Source organism: Elgaria multicarinata, chromosome 16 (assembly GCF_023053635.1).
Source record: "Elgaria multicarinata webbii isolate HBS135686 ecotype San Diego chromosome 16, rElgMul1.1.pri, whole genome shotgun sequence".
In the NCBI taxonomy this organism is placed as follows: Eukaryota; Metazoa; Chordata; class Lepidosauria; order Squamata; family Anguidae; genus Elgaria; species Elgaria multicarinata.
In genome coordinates, this window is record NC_086186.1 from 22,065,297 (window position 1) to 22,083,588 (window position 18,292).

The 18,292-nt window shown below is 45.4% G+C and overlaps 1 protein-coding gene across 1 annotated transcript in view; it reads left to right on the plus strand.

Moving 5' to 3' along the window:
* PCSK6 (proprotein convertase subtilisin/kexin type 6) overlaps positions 1-18,292 on the plus strand; it is a 112,392-nt gene that overhangs the window by 26,743 nt on the left and 67,357 nt on the right. Inside the window, exons 3-6 of the mRNA XM_063142175.1 lie at positions 4,752-4,862; positions 7,975-8,118; positions 10,432-10,508; positions 17,095-17,183. Coding sequence (XP_062998245.1) covers positions 4,752-4,862; positions 7,975-8,118; positions 10,432-10,508; positions 17,095-17,183 — 421 coding nt within the window. The remainder of the gene's footprint in view (positions 1-4,751; positions 4,863-7,974; positions 8,119-10,431; positions 10,509-17,094; positions 17,184-18,292) is intronic.

Sequence of the window (18,292 nt, forward strand, 5' to 3'; positions counted from 1 at the left end):
AGTATATCCATGTTTTTATAAAAAGTGGCATCCCATTTCAGAGGCTTCCTGACCTGGCTGAGCTTTTGCCAGTGTGTAACTGGTAGATTAAGGGCGTTTCCTCTCATGCTTAGCAATTTGTCCCTTTCAATTTAACTTGGCTTCCTTGATGCAGGGAGGAAAATAATATTTTTTTTATACACCAGCTGGGGAACGCTGGGAATTGCAGGACTTTTTTTTTGTCTAAGCATGTGTAGGATCATGCGGTTAATGAATCCGGAGGTGTTCTTGGTGTTAATTCTGAGAATCCCCATTTTACTTTACGAATCTAAGAATTATTCCAATCAAGGTCACAAGAAGCTTTAACTATAATTTGGGGAGTGTCCAAATCTTAAATTGGGGAAATCCCTTAACTGAATTGATAGTCCATTTCAGAGGGCATTATTAGCTGTGATTCGGGTCTGAAGTGTAGGTGGGTTCATGGGCAGTGATCAAGCGTTTATGGATCTTTATCAGCTCTTATCTGGGCTGTTTAATGGAATAAGATGGCTTTGGAATACCAAAAATTAGGAGAACAATTCTTTTCTGTTTTTATTTTTATTTATTATTTATTATTGCATTTATATCCCACCTTTTTTTCCTCTTAAGGAACCCAAGGCGGTGTACATAATCCTCCTCTCCATTTTATCCTCACAACAACAACCCTGTGAGGTAGGTTGGGCTGAGAGTCTGTGACTGGCCCAAAGTCACCCAGTGGGTTTCCATGGCTGACTCCCAGTCCAGCACTCTGACTCCCAGTCCAACACTCTAGCCACTACACCACACTGGCTCTCACCACACTGGCCTAAGAGCCTGTATGTATATTGTGATACCCTTGATTTTCTCCAAGGAGATATTAGGAACAGGCCTTGGGTTCATATTCTTGTTTGCCTCATGTTCTTGGTGCAGGGAAAAATGAACTGCTGAAGACGGTTGTCTAGCAGTAATTTGAAGGTAGGATTTCACAGAGCAAGGGAGATCCTACAGTTATTTGAATGTTTGAACACGCTGGATCAGACCAAAGGCTTATATTATTTGGACCAACATTCTGTTCCAAATCAGTGGCAAACCAAATGATTATTGGAAGCTTACAAGCAAGACATGAATGCAATAGCACCGTCCCACACGTGTTTCCCCACAACTAGTACATACCTATTGTGACTAGTAGCCATTTACTAGTAGCAGGAATTAGATCTCCCTATGGAAAGAATGGGGGCAGCTCAAGCCTGGATTCTCCTGCTTCCAGTCTTCTCCCCTGATTCTACCCTCTTACCAGAGAATTGTGGGGAGAAAATACTGCCCAATGCTCCCTTCAAGCTGTATTTTCATGTATTTACAGGGGAGTCAAATGTGATGATCTACATGCAGGGCTGTTGCATCTTCCACGTAGGAAAATCATAACACGTGAAGCATCCCAACGGATGTTTCTCATTAGCATGACATCATGAATGAGGACATCACATTTTAATGGCTTGTGAATGACAGGGCTTTAGTAAAGATTACAGAGTGAACTGGGCGGGTATTTTCGCTCTCTTTCCTCAAGTGAATTGAATCACTCTCCTAGTTTGTGCGTGTCTCGGCCTGTGCGTTGTAACATTTAGGTGATGTTGGAAATAGCCCATTAATCAGCATGCTAATTAGTTTCGCTCCCGTCATGATGGGCATGACTGCAGACCCTTCCTTGAAGCAAACGGATTATTGCAGGCAATAATGGCCCATGTGAGACGGAGAAGAAAAACGCAACACCATCCCTCTCCCTGAGCTGTATTTCTGGGAGGTGTCTAAAGGCAGTGACTCTCTGGAACTGCATACCCATGGTGGTGGTGGTGGCTGCTCCCTTTGGGGGGTTGTTTTTCTTTGTGGCTGTGTGGAATTATGGGTGGAGTCATCCCCCCCTTCCCTACATACACACAAATATGATTTTAGAGTTTGAACTTCTGTGCAGGCCAGCTTGCCTTCCTTGCACACAGTAAAATTCAAAATGGCCATTTCTTGTTTTGCTTTGCTCTTGGAGGAGAAGCCTGGAATCCCATCGGATGCTGCAGTGTGTGGTAAAAGTTCTAGCCCAGAGGTAGGCAACCTGGTGCCCTACAGCTCCCATCAGCCCCAGGCCAATGGTCAGGGGCTGATGTAAATTGTCATCCAGAATATTTAGATAGCACCGGGTTTCCTACTCTGATCTAGCCCATCTATCACCTGCAAGCTCTGTCCGAATGCAGGAACTGCAAATTGTCTCTGCAGAGGCCACCAGTGAGGGAGGAAGCAGCAGCCAGGCACTTCTCTACCGTGCCTGGGTCCAGCTCCAGCTGAGAGCCCCCTCCCTCCTGCTGTCAACTGTAACTGCTGAACTTTGCAATTAAGATTGTAGTGCCTGAATTTGCTTTCCTTTCCCCCCTCCTCCTCCTCCTCCCTCCCAATCCCCTTTCCTTTTGTGTCATATCTTTTAGATTGTAAGCCTGTGGGCAGGGACTGTCAAGAAATACTTTTGTAAGCCACCGTGAGAGCCTTTTTTGGCTGAATGGTGGCATAAAAATCCTGAAATAAATAAAATAAATAAATTTCCCACCTGGAAAGAACAAGAATAGGCAGGGCCGGCCCGGCCATTAGGCCAAGTGAGGCAGCCTGATCAGGTGGTAGATGTTGGGGGGCAGCAGTGACAGCCCCTCAGCTGTTCCCCCTGACCGTTCCCCACATATTTATTTATTGCATTTATATACCGCCCCATAGCTGAAGCTCTCTGGGCGGTTTACATATACAGAGATGTGTATGCTACACTGTCTATCCATTCCCTAAACTGGCCTGCTTGCCTACAGATGTGGTGGAAGATGCTACCTGTTTACCGGTATTGAAGGAATATTCTACTGGTAGTCCAGTTAGCTTCCGTATGTGAGTGATGGAAGGGGCATGTTGTATTTCAAGAAATATCACAGGGCACCATCTTACATTCACTTCCGTCGGCAATATATTTTCGGCCAGCCCTGACAGTAGGCCAGAAGGTGTCAGGTAGTTCTCCCCATAACTTATAAAGTTTCTGGGTCAGGTTGTTTGCTAGACCTGTGTAACTACGTGACTGCGTTTTTGCTGCGCTCTAGCTGCCTTGCTCCGTCTTTGCTTAGGCCAGTCCCATCCTGCCTGCCAGCTTGACGGGAGCTGTGTCTTGACAGGAAATGACATAGATGAATGTAGTGTTATGAAAAATGAACAAACAAACTTCTATTCCGTTTTAGTCAGCTCATCATAAGGCGCATGAGAGAAAACAAATCCCTCTGCTCTTTAATAACAACAACAACAACAACAAAACCATGGGGTTTTTAAATATATTTTTAAGCTCCTGAGGCAAAAATGTGTGTCAGTCCTCAGAAACAATAGCTCAAGAATCGGTTGAGCTCATGAAATGCCCGGTGCTGCTTGTTTCTCAGGAATCACTAAACATGCATTTTTGGAAAGGTCATCACAGCCCTTCTCAACTCTGGATTCCTACTTATTATTTCTGCCATGTTAGGCTAATCCGTGTGTAGGAAACCTTCCCTCTTGCTGAGATTCCGCTACAGATCCTTTGAGTTCCCTGGGGGATCCCTTCCTACTTTGGAGTTTAATCCCCGATTTTCTGGTTGTTTTCCCAGAAGAAACTGTCCTTGTAGAAGCCAGGGAGAAAAAACTAAATTAATTCCCCAATGAGCTTGTGTGGCGAGGTTTGCATCTATTCAGTGGAGATGTATTATAATCCTGTTCTGTTTATAATGAATAAACATTTTTTTAGCCCCATACTTCCAGTGTGCAGCATGCTTCTAATCTGATTTATCTCGTTAATGTTCTGCAGAGGGGTCTCTACAGCTGTGGAACATCTGCTCTATCAAAGCGACTCAAGAGCAAGGGGACCATTCTAGAATTTTTATCTTGAATTTTATTATCAAAACTCACCGAAGCCCTTTGAACAAAATAAATAAATAAATATTCTTTATCTTGCGGCGTTAGTTTGATTTTTGGCATCAAAAGTTCTAATAATTGTGTTGGTGTTTCTTTGTTCCAGAATTTGTTCAGATCTAAAAAACAAAAAACGGAAAGCCATACAAAGGGAAAAGCAGAATAAGGCAGGCTATTACTTAGAGAAAGAAAATGATTTCACAGCAAGAGGAATTATGCATATGCTCAAAACTGTTGTTCATCAAAGAAGCGTTGACAGCATTGTTTTGAGATGACGTTCGGCTCTTTAGGATGTAATCCTAGGCACACTTACCTAGGAGTAACTAATATTGAATTTAGTAGAACTTACTTCTGAGTAGTTTTGCATAGGATTGCACTGGAAATAAAATGGAAGGCATTTGTCATGCGAGACAATAGTGGTGGCCATGAAGAGAAGGGCGTTCTCTGTGGTAGCATGTTGCTTTTGGAATTCCTTTCCTCAGGAAGCCTGTCACACTTGTCCTTCATTAAACAAATTAGTGGGAAACCGTTTTGGTTCTGCTAGGGCTGTGGGCTAACAAAAATGGAGTATGGCTGATGGTTTTCTGTGCTGCTTTTATTGATAAAAGTTAGGATATCTCACCTCTTTTAAGGTTGTGTGTGTAATTATTATTTGATTATTTTAATTGAGAGCCTTCTAGATGGCCACTGGTAAGTCAAAAGCCATGATTTAAATGTCAAAGCAAATAAATATTTTTCTCTTAAAATATTTACATCACTCTTTAAAACAAAAATCCATTTCAAACGCTGCTATTTTAATATTTGTCTAGGTAAGATGGATGCAGCAACAGGAAGTTAAACGAAGAGTCAAAAGACGTGTTCGACGTGACCACCATTTTGTTTCCTTCAATGATCCACTCTGGCCTGGAATGTGGTACTTGGTAACTATACACTTGTGTGTGTGTGAATGCATGCTGCAAATCTAGTTGGGGATATTTTTGTAGCGTCTAATGTATGATTCACACGGCACATTTCTCAGTCAGGCTGTCGTGTTTCACAAAATTTCCCACCTTCTTGGGAGACAATAATGGAGCCTAATAAGTAATCCACAAAGCTTTATTCAAGCATTAAACATCTCTTCCCACCTGAAGAGAGTCTAATCTCTAGGAACTTTCCCCTAGACAAAACAATGCAAACTAAGTGAGAGAATTGTCCTTTCAAGAAGAATGGAATGCTCTTTCCCAAGATGTTAACTTCAGAGAGACTAATTGTGATGCAGTCTCTGATGGGATGCCCATTTTAGTCTGCGCCATACTCTAGGATCGGCTAACCTCTCTGTGCTCTTCCCCTCGGAAGAATACTGGCTTCCCACTTGACTGTGTATTGTTTGCCCTTGAGGAGATAAGCTCTGGAGAGGGTTTACTCCCAGCTGGTGAAGAGCCCGTGAGAGCTTTCTCCCCCACTGGTACAGGCTGACATGTTTCTAGCACCAACTTCTCTACTTCAGAGTCTGATTCTGATTGATCACCTGAAACACCTTCTTCCAAACCAGGGGGAGCAGGGCTAGACATGACACATGCAAGTAGTCCCTGTAATATTCTTGTATTACAGGGACTCCCTTACTTGAGTAGATGTGACCCATATATTTGACACAGTCAACCAAATATTGTCTTTATTGAACTTGGCACCTATGGTGTAGGCTTCTTCTAGGACTTGCATCAGAATGGTGTCATGCTCTGTCTTATCTGCAGCACTGACGATCATATCATTTGTTATGATGTGGACACCCGGGATGTCTCCGAAACACTGGAAGACCTCACTGGCAGATTTGATGCCTAGAGAGAGTTGAATGTGCATAGTTCAGCTGACTCATTGTCCAGTGCTACTCGACAGTAGCCATTTTTTCATCAAGAATAGGGAAGATTTTCTTCCCTCTTCCCTGTCAAGGAAAGCACATTGATGCTTCCCTTGACAGCATCAATGTGGGGATGGCAAAATATTGCCTGTTGACTGCCTTGTTATAGACACCATCTGAGCGACCCCTTCTTCTTTTGTGTGATGAAAAGGCTATTCAAGGCTGCTCAGGGTTGTGGCTTAGTCACTTTAGAGATGGCCCCTATTGGCTCAAGGTGCTCTAGGGCAGGCTTCCGTTGCTCCACTATGGTGTAGGGGAACCTTCCTACACCCGTGAACAATAGGGGGTACTGCCCAGTCCACACAAAGGGTGATGCACCCCTGAAAAACATCCCAGCCCTTCAAAAGCATTAGACTGTGCAGCAAAGAGATCAGCTTTAGTGGAAGGTAACTGTCATGAGACTTCAGGCACACGCCTGACCAGGTTCAGCACCACATGTGCTGCACACCCTAATAGTGGTGGATCTCCTTGGGTAGAAATATAGGCTATAAGATCTGCCTCAAATTCACCTTTCTTGAAAAGAGTTATAAATGCCCCTCAGGGTCCTTGTCTTGGGGCTGAGTTGCTTGCATAGTTTTGCAAAGTGATGTTTTGCGAAGTGATACTTTGCTTGCATAGTTTTGCAAAGTGATGTTTTCCTGAGCAATGAAAACAAATAGCTCCATATGTTGGGCAATTCCTGGAACTATGGGTGGTGCGATACTTGTTGCTGGCTTTCCCTTGTACTGAGGACTTTTCGGGAAACATTGTGCTTTCTTCACTCCCGGGGTTTGCTTATGAGCTGCTAAATGCATGTGCCTCTCTGCAAATTCAATCCCTTGTAAGTGCTCTGATGCTGCTCCTTCAGCTCCGCAAATGTCTCGAGTCAAGGTCAAATCATGCTCTCTTAGCAACCAGGCCGTCAGGATGTCTGAGCTCACTCCATAAACCCTATGGTCCTTAATGAGGGAGCCATACAAGTCTCCAAACACACGCCTTTGTGCCAGGAGCCTCAAATCTGTAAAATAGGGATCAGTCCTTTCCCCTTCCTTCTGGTAATGAATTTGAATCTTTGCTAAGTCACATTCCGTTTTGGAGCAATGTAGGCTTACACATTACAACTGTGATATTTTGCTGATCAGTCTCTTCAGTAAACTGAAAGGTGTTGGAAAACTCCTTGGCCTCTTCTCCAGCTGCATGCTGAGATAGAGCAGTCTGGAATCTTTCATCCTTCATACCTGCTCCACAAACAGGAGCCTTGCTTCTATTTTCTCCAGTTCTTGGCTACATTGTCTTGCAGCACTAGCTTCCCTGGGGATTCTTGTTTGTGCCACGCTGCTAGGATATCAGCAGAGAGCAGGCCGAGTTCTGAAATCGTGTAGTATTCTCATATGAGTCCTATGTGCAACTACTCATGTGATTGCATGCTTCTCTGTTGACTATGCACCACAACAGAGTTTTGAAGAACAGTTGAATAGCTTTATTAAAAGGCTGACAAATACCACCGGTCCAAAGGTTCACAAGCAAAGGATTGTCTGCCAAGGAGGAGAAGAACACAGAACACAGGTCCCACCCTCTGAGATATGAGACAGGTGGTGGCTACAGCCAAGCTCCTTCTAACCCTTCACAACCCATATACCTTAATCCCGGCCTTTCTCAGGTATCTGCTTACATGGACAAAAGATAGAAACAAGCAACCTTTTCAAAATGTTGTTTTGGTTGTTTAGAGGCAACGGTTGCCCACTTTAGGCAATCAGGATTTACTAAGCAGACTTACTTGGTGTCTATTTGCAAGGCTATTTTTTCATTGAACAGAGTATGTTACAAGGCTGGATGGGAAGGTTTAACCTCTCCTAACCTTCTGGAAGGGGTGGTGGCAAAAAGAACCCAGTAAAGATGGCTTTTTAGCTTTCAAACTGGCTTGTTTAGCGGCATGGCGTGTTGCTTCATTCAGGGGTGGGCAGAAAGCAGATCACAATATATTTTTTTCGTACTTTTACTTCCAGCCTTCTTAACCATTGGTCATGCTGGCGCGGACTTCTGGGGGTTGAAGTTCTCATGAACTACCTTATGCCTACCTGTGTGACGTCTTGCTTCCTGGAGTGTATATGGCAGGTGTGGGAAAGAAATGGCTAAGCCACTGTCATCTTTGTCCTTAGCATTGTGAAGACAACAACAGCGAATGTAGGTCGGAAATGAATGTTCTAGCAGCCTGGCAGCGAGGATACACCGGCAAAGACGTCGTAGTAACCATTCTCGATGATGGCATAGAGAAACATCATCCTGACCTCATACAAAATTATGTAAGTAAATCTGCATCTCCTTAGGGCCTTCAGAGGGCATGTAGCAGTCCCGCGCTTGCTTGCGTGGGAGTAAGTCTTCTTCAACTTACTTCTGAGCAAACATGGAATACGATTGAGCTGTAAATCAGCAGTGGACAACTTGGCCCGAAGAAACTAAATACTGTTCTATTATTTAGTTATCTATCTAGTTAGTTAGTTAGTTAGTTGGATAAGCTACTTATATATCCCTTGATATCAAAAGATTACATAAGAAATATATAACCTACAATATAAAATCCACGGTAAAAGAATAAATACATTGAAAACGTTACAGAAACAATAAAAATGGACCGGTGTAATTACACATCAGCAAAAGCCTGATTAAACAGATGCATCTTCAAGAGGTGCCTAAAGTTTGTCACAGTTTCCACCTCTCGGACCAAATGTGGGAGAGCGTTGCAGAGGGTGGGTGCCATTACCAAGAAGGCCTGCTGATGTGCCATTATTGAAGCCCTCTTGGGTAAAGGGCAGCTACAACAGGACCATGGATAGCTCAGAGTGAGCTTTGCCGGATGGAGCTCTCTTTGGCTAGATGCAAGGGCGGATGTTGTCTTAGCAGCGAGCTGGACACTATAACTCTGTGCTCTTAATCTTGTGGCCTTAAGGGCACAATCCTATGCATGGTTAGACAGAAAAAAGACCTACAACTCCCAACACTCGCTAGCCAGCAGTTGTAGGACTTATTTTTTCTATCTAAACATGCATAGGATTGTGCCCTAACACTCTCAAAGCAATAACAGCAGTACTGATTCCAGGATTGTTTGGTGTGTGTGTGTTGGGGGGGATCTCACAGGAAGCCTGCTTTATACCAGGTCGAACTATTTGACTATCTGTGTGCTACCTTCAGTATCAGAGGTAGTAAGCCTGTGTACACCAGTTGCTGGGGAACATGGGCGAGAGGGTGCTGTTGCACCATGTCCTGCTTGTGGGTCCCTGGTCTATGGCTGGTTGGCCACTGTGTGAACAGAGTGCTGGACTAGATGGACCCTTGGTCTGATCCAGCATGGCTCTTCTTATGTTCTTAGTATTGTCTTATTTAGTATTGTCTTACTAGTGGTTCTCTAGGAGCTCAGGCAGAGAGGGGGGGTCGTCCACATCATCCTCAACCTGATTCCTTTAACTGGAGTTGCTGGCGATTGAACTGCATACAAAGCAAGTCCTCTACCATTGAGTTTCTGCCTCTTCTTCCCAGGCCAATGGGCCCCATCAATCAATCACTGGCTTGTTGAGCGGCATGGCGTGTTGCTTCATTCTGGGGTGGGCAGAAAGCAAATCACAATATTTTTTTTTGTACTTCTACTCCCAGCCTTCTTAACCATTGCTCATGCTGGCTCAGACTTCTGGGGGTTGAAGTTCTCATGAACTACCTTATGCCTACCTGTGTGCCTACCTGATAGAAATCAATCAAATTTCAATCAAATATTAGAATGTAAGCCTATGCAGCAGGGTTTTGCTATTTTATTATTTTACTCTGTACAGCACCATGTACAGTGATGGTGCTATATAAATAAATAAATAAATTTCTACCCCGCCTTTCTGACAGAAGAATGGCCCTCAAGGTTACTAACATTGAAATCCAGATTTTAAAAATCCAAATTAAAACATGGAGGGGGGGAAGCAAACAAATTAAATTAAAAACGATTAAAAACACAACAGGAAAAGCAGCATTAGCTAATTATAACTGCTTCGGCAACAGACCAAAGTTTATATGCCAAAGGCTGGCCTGCAACCTACGAACACTCTCACGCTGGGTGGGGGATGCTGGGAATTGTAGGACGTTTTCCCTCTAAACATGCACAGGATTGCGCCTTAAGCGACTTTTCCTCCCCACAACTGTGCAAAGTTGAGATGCCTTTTTAATCAAAGTTGTCAAGAACTGAGCCTACCTATTGGCTCTCTCCTGTTGGGAGGGTGGACCATTTTATTTATTATTTATTTATTTACAATATACCGCTCCCCATTGAAAATTTCGGTGTACAAGATAAAATGAAAATAAAAACAGAATAAAACACTTAAAACAGATCTTAAAAGAAGCAAATACAGTGACTCCCGGCTGGACATTAAGGAAAGGCTTCCTGGAATACTGATGTTTTCAGGAGGCACTGAAAGGAGTACAAAGTTGGTGCCTGCCTGACCTCCAGAGGCAGGGAATTCCACAGGGATATCCGAGTGTCCTCCGTCCTGTTTTCCACTGGTAAACGCTGCCCTTGTTTCTAGTAATGTATTTTTTTAGTTTTTTCTAATGTGAACAACCCCCCTCTGTGTCTCTTCCAGGACCCTCGCGCAAGCTATGATGTCAATGGAAATGACGACGATCCGACTCCACGCTATGACACCAGCAATGAAAACAAGTGTGTCTGGTTTTTAATGCTAACTTAACGCTTGAACTGTGGAGCATTCTGCCATTTCTATCTTGGTTTTGCATAGCTTCAGCCTTAAGTACTGAATATTCCACCGTGCTACCCTGAAAGAACAGCTACCTATTCAGTAACTATTGATATGTCCTGTTTTTCTGCAGAAATAACCAGAAGCTAAATAACTAATTAAAATTCATCCTTAAAAGTGTGTTGGGGGGGGTGGAATCCAAATTCCCGTGGGAAGAGGGGGTGGGAATGGATGCAAAGCCAGTGAATTTGCATCTGTTTTGCATAAATTGTGTCTGTGCTACCAAATTTTACTTCCAAAGTTGAGAGTTTTGGAGGCTTTACCATTTTTTACAAGGACCTGGGCAGAAAAAGTAGAGAAGTGACCATGGTCAGGGTGTTCATGTAACAGCTATGCAATGAGCAAGAGAAGCCGTCTTGATCACTGTATCTCTATGCTGCTTGTTTGAATGTCTGCTGCTTAAGTTTAGCTCTCTGGGCGGTTTAAGAAAGGAAAGGACCCTCTCGTGCAAGCACTGAGTCATTACTGACTCTTGGAGGGACGCCAGCTTTCGCTGACGTTTTCTTGGCAGGCCTTATCGCGGGGTGGTTTGCCGTTGCCTTCCCCGGCCGTTAATACCTTTCCCCCAGCTAACTGGGTACTCATTTTACCGACCTCGGGAGGATGGAAGGCTGAGTCGACCCGAGCCGGCTGCCTGAGAACCAGCTTCCGCTGGGATCGAACTCAGGCCATGGGGAGAGTTTCAGCTGCAGAAACGGCTGCTTTACCACTCTGCGCCACACGAGGCTTACCTGGGCGGTTTACATAAGATTAAAACAATTAAAAACGATATACAAAATTTAAAACCATAAAAAAACATACAGTATACACAAAAACACACCAACTATAAACAACTATAAGCGGTCAGCCGAACTTAAAAACGGATCCGGGATCAGTTAAGCTCATGACATATTGCTAAATGCCTGGGAAAAAGAGAAAAGTCTTTCGGCAGCCAAGGTGCAAAGTGAGACTGGTTTGGGGGAGCATGAGTCCTGAGAGCAGTGGAGTTGGACAAGTGAAGGTCACAAGTGAGGATGTATCAGGATGTAAGAGCAGGAAGATAAGGTGGGATAAAGTGATGGAAAGATTTGAAGGCAAGAGCAGGAAGCTTTCACAGGGTCCAGAAGCAGACGGTGAAGGGTTTAAGAAGGGGGTGTCACGTCACCAGAGTGCTGAGAGAGGTGAAATGGCTGGCTGGTTTTAAATTTTTCAGTGTTCAGAGTAGCATACGATTTTGAAAACTACAGTAAGAACATAAAAAGTGCCATGCTGGATCAGACCAAGGGTCCATCTAGTCCAGCACTCTGTTCGCACAGTGGCCCACCAGCCATCGGCCAGGGATGAACAAGCAGGACATGGTGCAACAGCACCCTCCCACCCATGTTCCCCAGCAACTGGTCCACACAGACTTACTGCCTCGAATACTGGTGATAGCATGCAACCATCAGGGCTAGTAGCCATCGATAGCCCTTGCCTCCAGGAATTTATCCAACCCCCCTTTTAAAGCCATCCAAATTGGTGGCCATCACTACATCTTGTGGTAGAGAGTTCCATAATTTAACTCTGCGCTGTGTGAAGAAGGACTTCCTTTTATTTGTCTAGTACGAGCAAGTGATAAATCAAAGCAGTGATTTCATCAGATTAAAAAAGAGAGAGAGAGCTTTAAAGAAACCTCCAGAGTTGGCCTCTTCCTCGAATCCAAAGGCAGATTGTTCAAAAGTTTCAGGGATGCTGCAGTAAAATGCTACATCCCCTCCCTGTTCCAGATAATTCCTCCTATCTATTGTCACTCATACCTTGTCCACAGCAGCTACAGTGCCTCAGCTATCTCCACCACGGTTTTGAACTTGTTTTCTGTTTCCGCAGGTAAAGGCAAGTCACGGTTAAGAGCTATTTTTGCCTGCTTTCCTTTTCTCTCTCTGCTTAGCACTCCAGTCCTTAGGTGCAGTGGCCTACTGCCGGAACTATGTCCTATCCATTGGGGTGTCACACCAAACCATAGTTAAGCTTTGTTAACCATGGTTTGGCATGACGTCTGAACTGAGAGGCCGTGATTGCTGTGTAAAGTGTAGAGGAACCTTCCCTCCCAGCCCAGTGAGGAGAGACTTGCTTGTGCGTTTCTCCGGCCTGACACAATCTGCAAATGGCTGGCTGTGATGCGAATGGGGCCTCCAGATTTGCAGATCCAGGCCAGAAATTCGCTTTACACACAAACACACACATACATACATACATACATATGAGGGCCTTCAATGAATTTCTCCCTTTAATGATGCTAATCCTCTGAGCACCTCATTAATTTAGTAGATTAGTTGTCAAAAACACTTACACACTTCTGAAACTTACGAAGGCAGGGGCTGCTGTACAAGGACTCCACTTGGATGCAGGGAACGAAAGGGGAGGAAAGCCTTGCCCATTCATTCCCCAGTTGTATTTGCCCTGGCTTTGGATAAAGCCTTTCGCCCCACCAAAGCCTGAAACCCCCATAATTCCACCAAGGCTCACCTACAGTTCAGTCAGCCAGATTGAGTAGGGAGAGGGAGACATTTTTCTCCCTCTCTCAAAATACTAAAAGCCAACAGGGTCATCCCATGAAGCTGATGGGTGGGAGATTCGGGACCGATAAAAGGAAGGAATTCTTCACATGGCTCATAGTTAAACAGTGGAATTCACTAGCACAAGATGTGGTGAGGGCCACCAATTTGGATGGCTTTAAAACGGGGTTGGATCAATTCCTGGAAGAGAAGGCTATCAATGGCTACTAGTCCTGATGGCTATGTGCTACCTTCCAGTATCCAAGGCAGTAAGCCTATATACACCAGTTGCTGGGGAATATGGGCGGAAGGGTGCTGTTGCACCATGTCCTGCTTGTGGGTCCCTAGTTGAAAGCTGGTTGGCCACTGTGTGAACGGAGTGCTGGTCTAGATGGACTCTTGGCCAGAAGTAAAGTTTCCTTGCTTGCTGCATTTCCTATGCTGGCCTGGGCTGATGGGAGTTGCAGTCCAACAGCATCTGGAGTGCCACACATTCCCCATCCCTGATCTTCATCACATCATCTGGCCATTTGAAAATGAAGTGATGATTTCAAGGCCAGAAGGCCCAAACTTTTGACATTTGAATTTACAGCAGGCCCATCGTTACTTAAAACATGCACAAAGAGAAATTCCTCGGTCCATGTGCACTTCCTCGTGATGGCTATGTGCTGTCCACAGTATCAGAGGCACTTATATACACCCGTTGCTGGGGATCATGGGTGGGAGGGTGCTGTTGCACCATGTCCTGGTTTTATGTCCCTGGTCGTCAGCTAGTTGGCCACTGTGTGCTGGACTAAATGGACCCTTGGACTGATCCAGCATGGCTCTTCTTATGTTCTTATGAGTGGTATAGCTTTTCCTAGACTGAACAACTCCAGGTTGCAAATGGTAATGTGGCCTATTTGAATCTTTTCCCCATTTATAAAGAGACATCCCAAACTCCCAGTATTAGCTACCCCGAAATAAGTGACATGGGCCTTTGCTAGACAAGGGGTTAGCCCGGTGCGAGGCCCGGGCTCGTCCCTGTGCGTCCAGATGATGCACAGGGGATCCCGGGCTCAGGCAGGGGTCAAACCTCCCTGGCTCCGGGGTAACTGGCACAACTTGTGGCCTGGTATTTCCCGCGGTCTTGGGCTGAGCCTGAGACCGCGGGTGTGTAGCCCGTTCTGCCGCTTTTCCCAGTTACTGCATTTACTCGCAAGTAGCTGGGAAAAGAGGTGGACGACGTGCAGTGCTCCACAGGAGTGCTGCGGCCATCAGGGCAGTGTGGGGAGATGGGGGGGAATCAGAGCCAGGGGGGATGGGGGGAATCGGAGCCGGGGGGGAGGGATGGGGGGAAAACGGAGATTGCGGGTGTGTGTGGGAAATGGAGCCATGGGGAGGGGGGGGACATCGGAGCCAGAGCAGGGGGACATCAGAGCCGGGGGGAGCAAGGAACGCTTTAAAAAGGAAAAAAAACTTAGCTTTATCGTTGGTGCGCTCCTTCGCACATGGCCCTTTAAAACTAAAAAAATTGGCAGACGCGACGGGTCCTCCCTGCAGCCCGTCGCGTCTTACATGTAGACAGGGGCGACGCCCCGTGCTACTTGTAGCACGGGCTCGCCCCTCCTCCTGCACGGATTCCAGGGTAGATCTAGCAAAGCCCATGGTCTTGAGTGCAAAAGTGGCACATGGGGGGGGGAATATTGGGACAAACACGGAGTGGGCAAAGTGCATCGTAGGAGTAAGCTCCATATTAGATATCTGAAAGAGAAATAACAGTAAATTTCACATTTATTTATTTAATTTATTTATTACATTTATATACCACCGCATAGCCGAAGCTCTCTGGGCAGTTTATAAAAGTTAAAAACAGTAAACATTAAAAACAAATATGAAAAGTTTAAAAACATAAAAAGCATAAAAACAACAGTATCCTTATAAAAACAGCTGTTCTGGGGTCCGTTAAAAACAAACAAACTCAGCTTGTGTTGTTAAATGCTTTTAAATGACTGGGAGAAGAGGAAAGTCTTAACCTGGCACTGAAAAGAGAACAACGTTGGCGCCAGACGAGCCTCGTCAGGGAGATCATTCTATAATTGGGGGGCCACCACTGAAAAGGCCCTCTCCCTTGTTGCCATCCTCCGAGCTTCCCTTGGAGTAGGCACTCAGAGGAGGACCTTAGATGTTGAGCGCAGTGTATGGGTAGGTTCATGTCGGGAGAGGCGTTCCGTCAGGTATTGTGGTCCCAAGCTGTGTAAGGCTTTATAGGTCAAAAACAGCACCTTGAATTGGGCTCGGAAACGTATAGGCAGCCGATTAGCATTCTCTTCTTAAACCCCTTTCCTCTGAAGTAAGTTTTATTGATTTTGATTGGGCTAACTTTCAAGAAAGCGTGCTTACGATTGCAGTCTGGTTTTAATTTAACATATGGCTCTTGTTACAATTTGTATGTGAAAAGCCCCTTCCCTTCAGGTTACCACAGGGACCCGGCAATGGGAAAAGTGGGTTGAACCGCTTATGTGGGGGATGACTTGCATCTCCTCACACCTCGTCTCTGCTGCCGCTTATGCTTCTGGGGTACCACCGGGCCCCAGAAACAAAACAGGAGTGGGTGAGGGTCGTGTGAGAGACGGCTACTCTGGTTACTCATCAGTGTGGGAAATGAAATAGCCAAATGCTCAGGGGCATTGTGGGTTGTTGGGGTTACGCAAGAGGTTGTTACGATTACCCATGCTTGAGGAATGAATACTGAAAGTTCGTTCTCAGCCTGAGCCCTGACTGAAAGCTAGTTCTCATTGATGTGGTAAGCTTGTGTTTAGGTTGGACTGCTTCAAAGGGCAGATGGAGGCTCCTGTGATGACCCTCTCCTATACACACATATGCACAGAGTTCCCTGCATCTAGAAAAATAGATATTAGGGAGAAGGATTCTATCCTTGCTTTCTCCCTGACATGCTAGTTTTCTATGTGTAGGGATTTAAATTTAATTTTTTTTTCTTAATTGAGGAGCATTATAGCAGGTGCACCTCCACGTGCGCTGAGAAGTGTTACTGTGCAGACCTAGGCGTATTGCAGGCTTAGAGCAGGACCCAGCAGGATCAGTCAAGCGGCCGGGCCCATGAGCCCCGGAGAAAGCCGCCAAGGTTGCAGTTGGCCTGTTAGGATTATGGTCACTTCTCCAGTGCTGCAGGTGCTACCACTGCCTCTGGTCATCCATAGTGAAAGTGGAAGGGCTTCTCTTCCACAGTTGGCTGGCTGGCTGCCTCTGCGACTTTGGGCCAGCAGGAGCGGAGCGGCTGTAACTTCCCTTGCTCGGCTTCGTCCATTTTCTTCTGCTGCCCCTTATGCCTGGAACGCTCTTCCAGAACATTTGAGAACTACAAGTTCAACCGCAGCTTTTAAAGCTCAGCTAAAAACTTTTCTTTTTCCTAAAGCTTTTAAAACTTGATTTTGTTCTGACTTTATACTGTTAGTTTTACCCTACCCAGTGCCTGTTTACCCTACCCTGTGCCTGTTTGCATTCTCTTCCCCTCCTTATTGTTTTATTATGATTTTATTAGATTGTAAGCCTATATGGCAGGGTCTTGCTATTTACTGTTTTACTCTGTACAGCACCATGTACATTGATGGTGCTATATAAATAAATAAATAAATAAATAATAATAATAATAATAAAAGCACCTGCACCACGCTGAGTTCCAGGGTCCCTTTTCGATTAAGATGTCTCTCCCAGTCCTCAAGGCAGTGCCGGGAAAGAAAGATAGAAATGAGAGGTACCACACACCCAGTAAGCTGCTGGGAAGCAAAGTCATGGGAGGTGGAAGCAAGCCCATGGGAAGGAGAGCCAGCACCACGCACTCCACTCCAAATCTGGTGTGTGATCTCAAACGAGGCCTCTGTGATGCCAGTCAGGGCTCAGCTAAACCCTTGGGTTCTGCTGCACCTTCCCAATGCTTTTATTCTGGATTGTGAACGTCACTGTGCATTGCTTTCCCTAGGCATGGCACCCGTTGTGCCGGGGAAGTGGCAGCATCAGCAAACAACTCGAACTGCATCGTGGGAATCGCCTACAACGCCAGGATTGGAGGTAATGAAGACTCTTCTGGTAGCGTACAGACCAAGCCGTTTATCCCTGGTCAGCAGCGGATATTTCTGGAAGGCCACTCTGAGGAAGGAGTGGAGTCCTTAAATACGTATTTCCAGAGTTTTCTTCCTAAGCAACGTTGCTGCAAATGTTGCTCATCAACATGGTTCTTTTGCCTGCGGCATTTGGGGTCCTACTGTCTAGATTTGGTCCATAGGGTACCATTTGCTTACCTCTGCTACTGCAACATTTGTAAAAACAAAAAACAACTGGAAAGGTTGCTTGAAGGTAGCCAATAAATCCTTTAAGGGCACGATCCTATTCATGGTTAGACATCAAAAAAAGTCCTACAATTTCCAGCATTCCCCAGCCAGCAATGCTTCTGCCTAAACATGCGTAGGATTGCACTCTAAATAAATTAAAAATCAAATAATATCCACTACTACGGTTCCCCCACCTCGCAAAGTTCTTAAGTAACCTGACAGCTTATGTTTACTCTGAAATATGAAATCTCTCATTTTCTACTTGATGGTGATAAAACTCCTGTGATAAAACGTATTGGCAGATTAATATGTATGACTGGGGTTTCCAGCATGGTGTTGTGCAGTTGTTCCAAAAGTGAGCGGTACCACCTCCTTGGGGGCAGTGGGATTGCTTAGGGGTGCATTAAGAGGCAAAGGGGCAGCAGGGGGGCACTCGAGGTGGTCTTTTCCGAGAAGCGCCTCTTCAGGTCTTAAAATCTAGGGACATTTTTATGGGAGAAGGTAGTTTGGTCCCAAGCCATGTAGGGAAAGAATCCACACATGTATTAATACCATTTAAGAAGAGTCCTTTTAATGGTGAATTGAAATGTTACAAAAGCACCAAAACGCTAATGAAGAGACATACCCTGCTTGGTGTGCCCCGCCACGCCGGCTGCAAAACAGAGGCGTTCGCTCTCTTTTCCCTCCTTCCCTCTGTAAGCCTGCGGTGGGTGCTTCCCATTTTTTCATTCTCAGCTCCTCAGCTCCGCTGTTCTGCCCAGCCGCTGCCGCCGCTGCTCAACCCGAGCACCCAGACCAGCAGGATCCAGAGGAGCGTGGCCCCTTTGAATTGGAAGCACCCGCACCAGG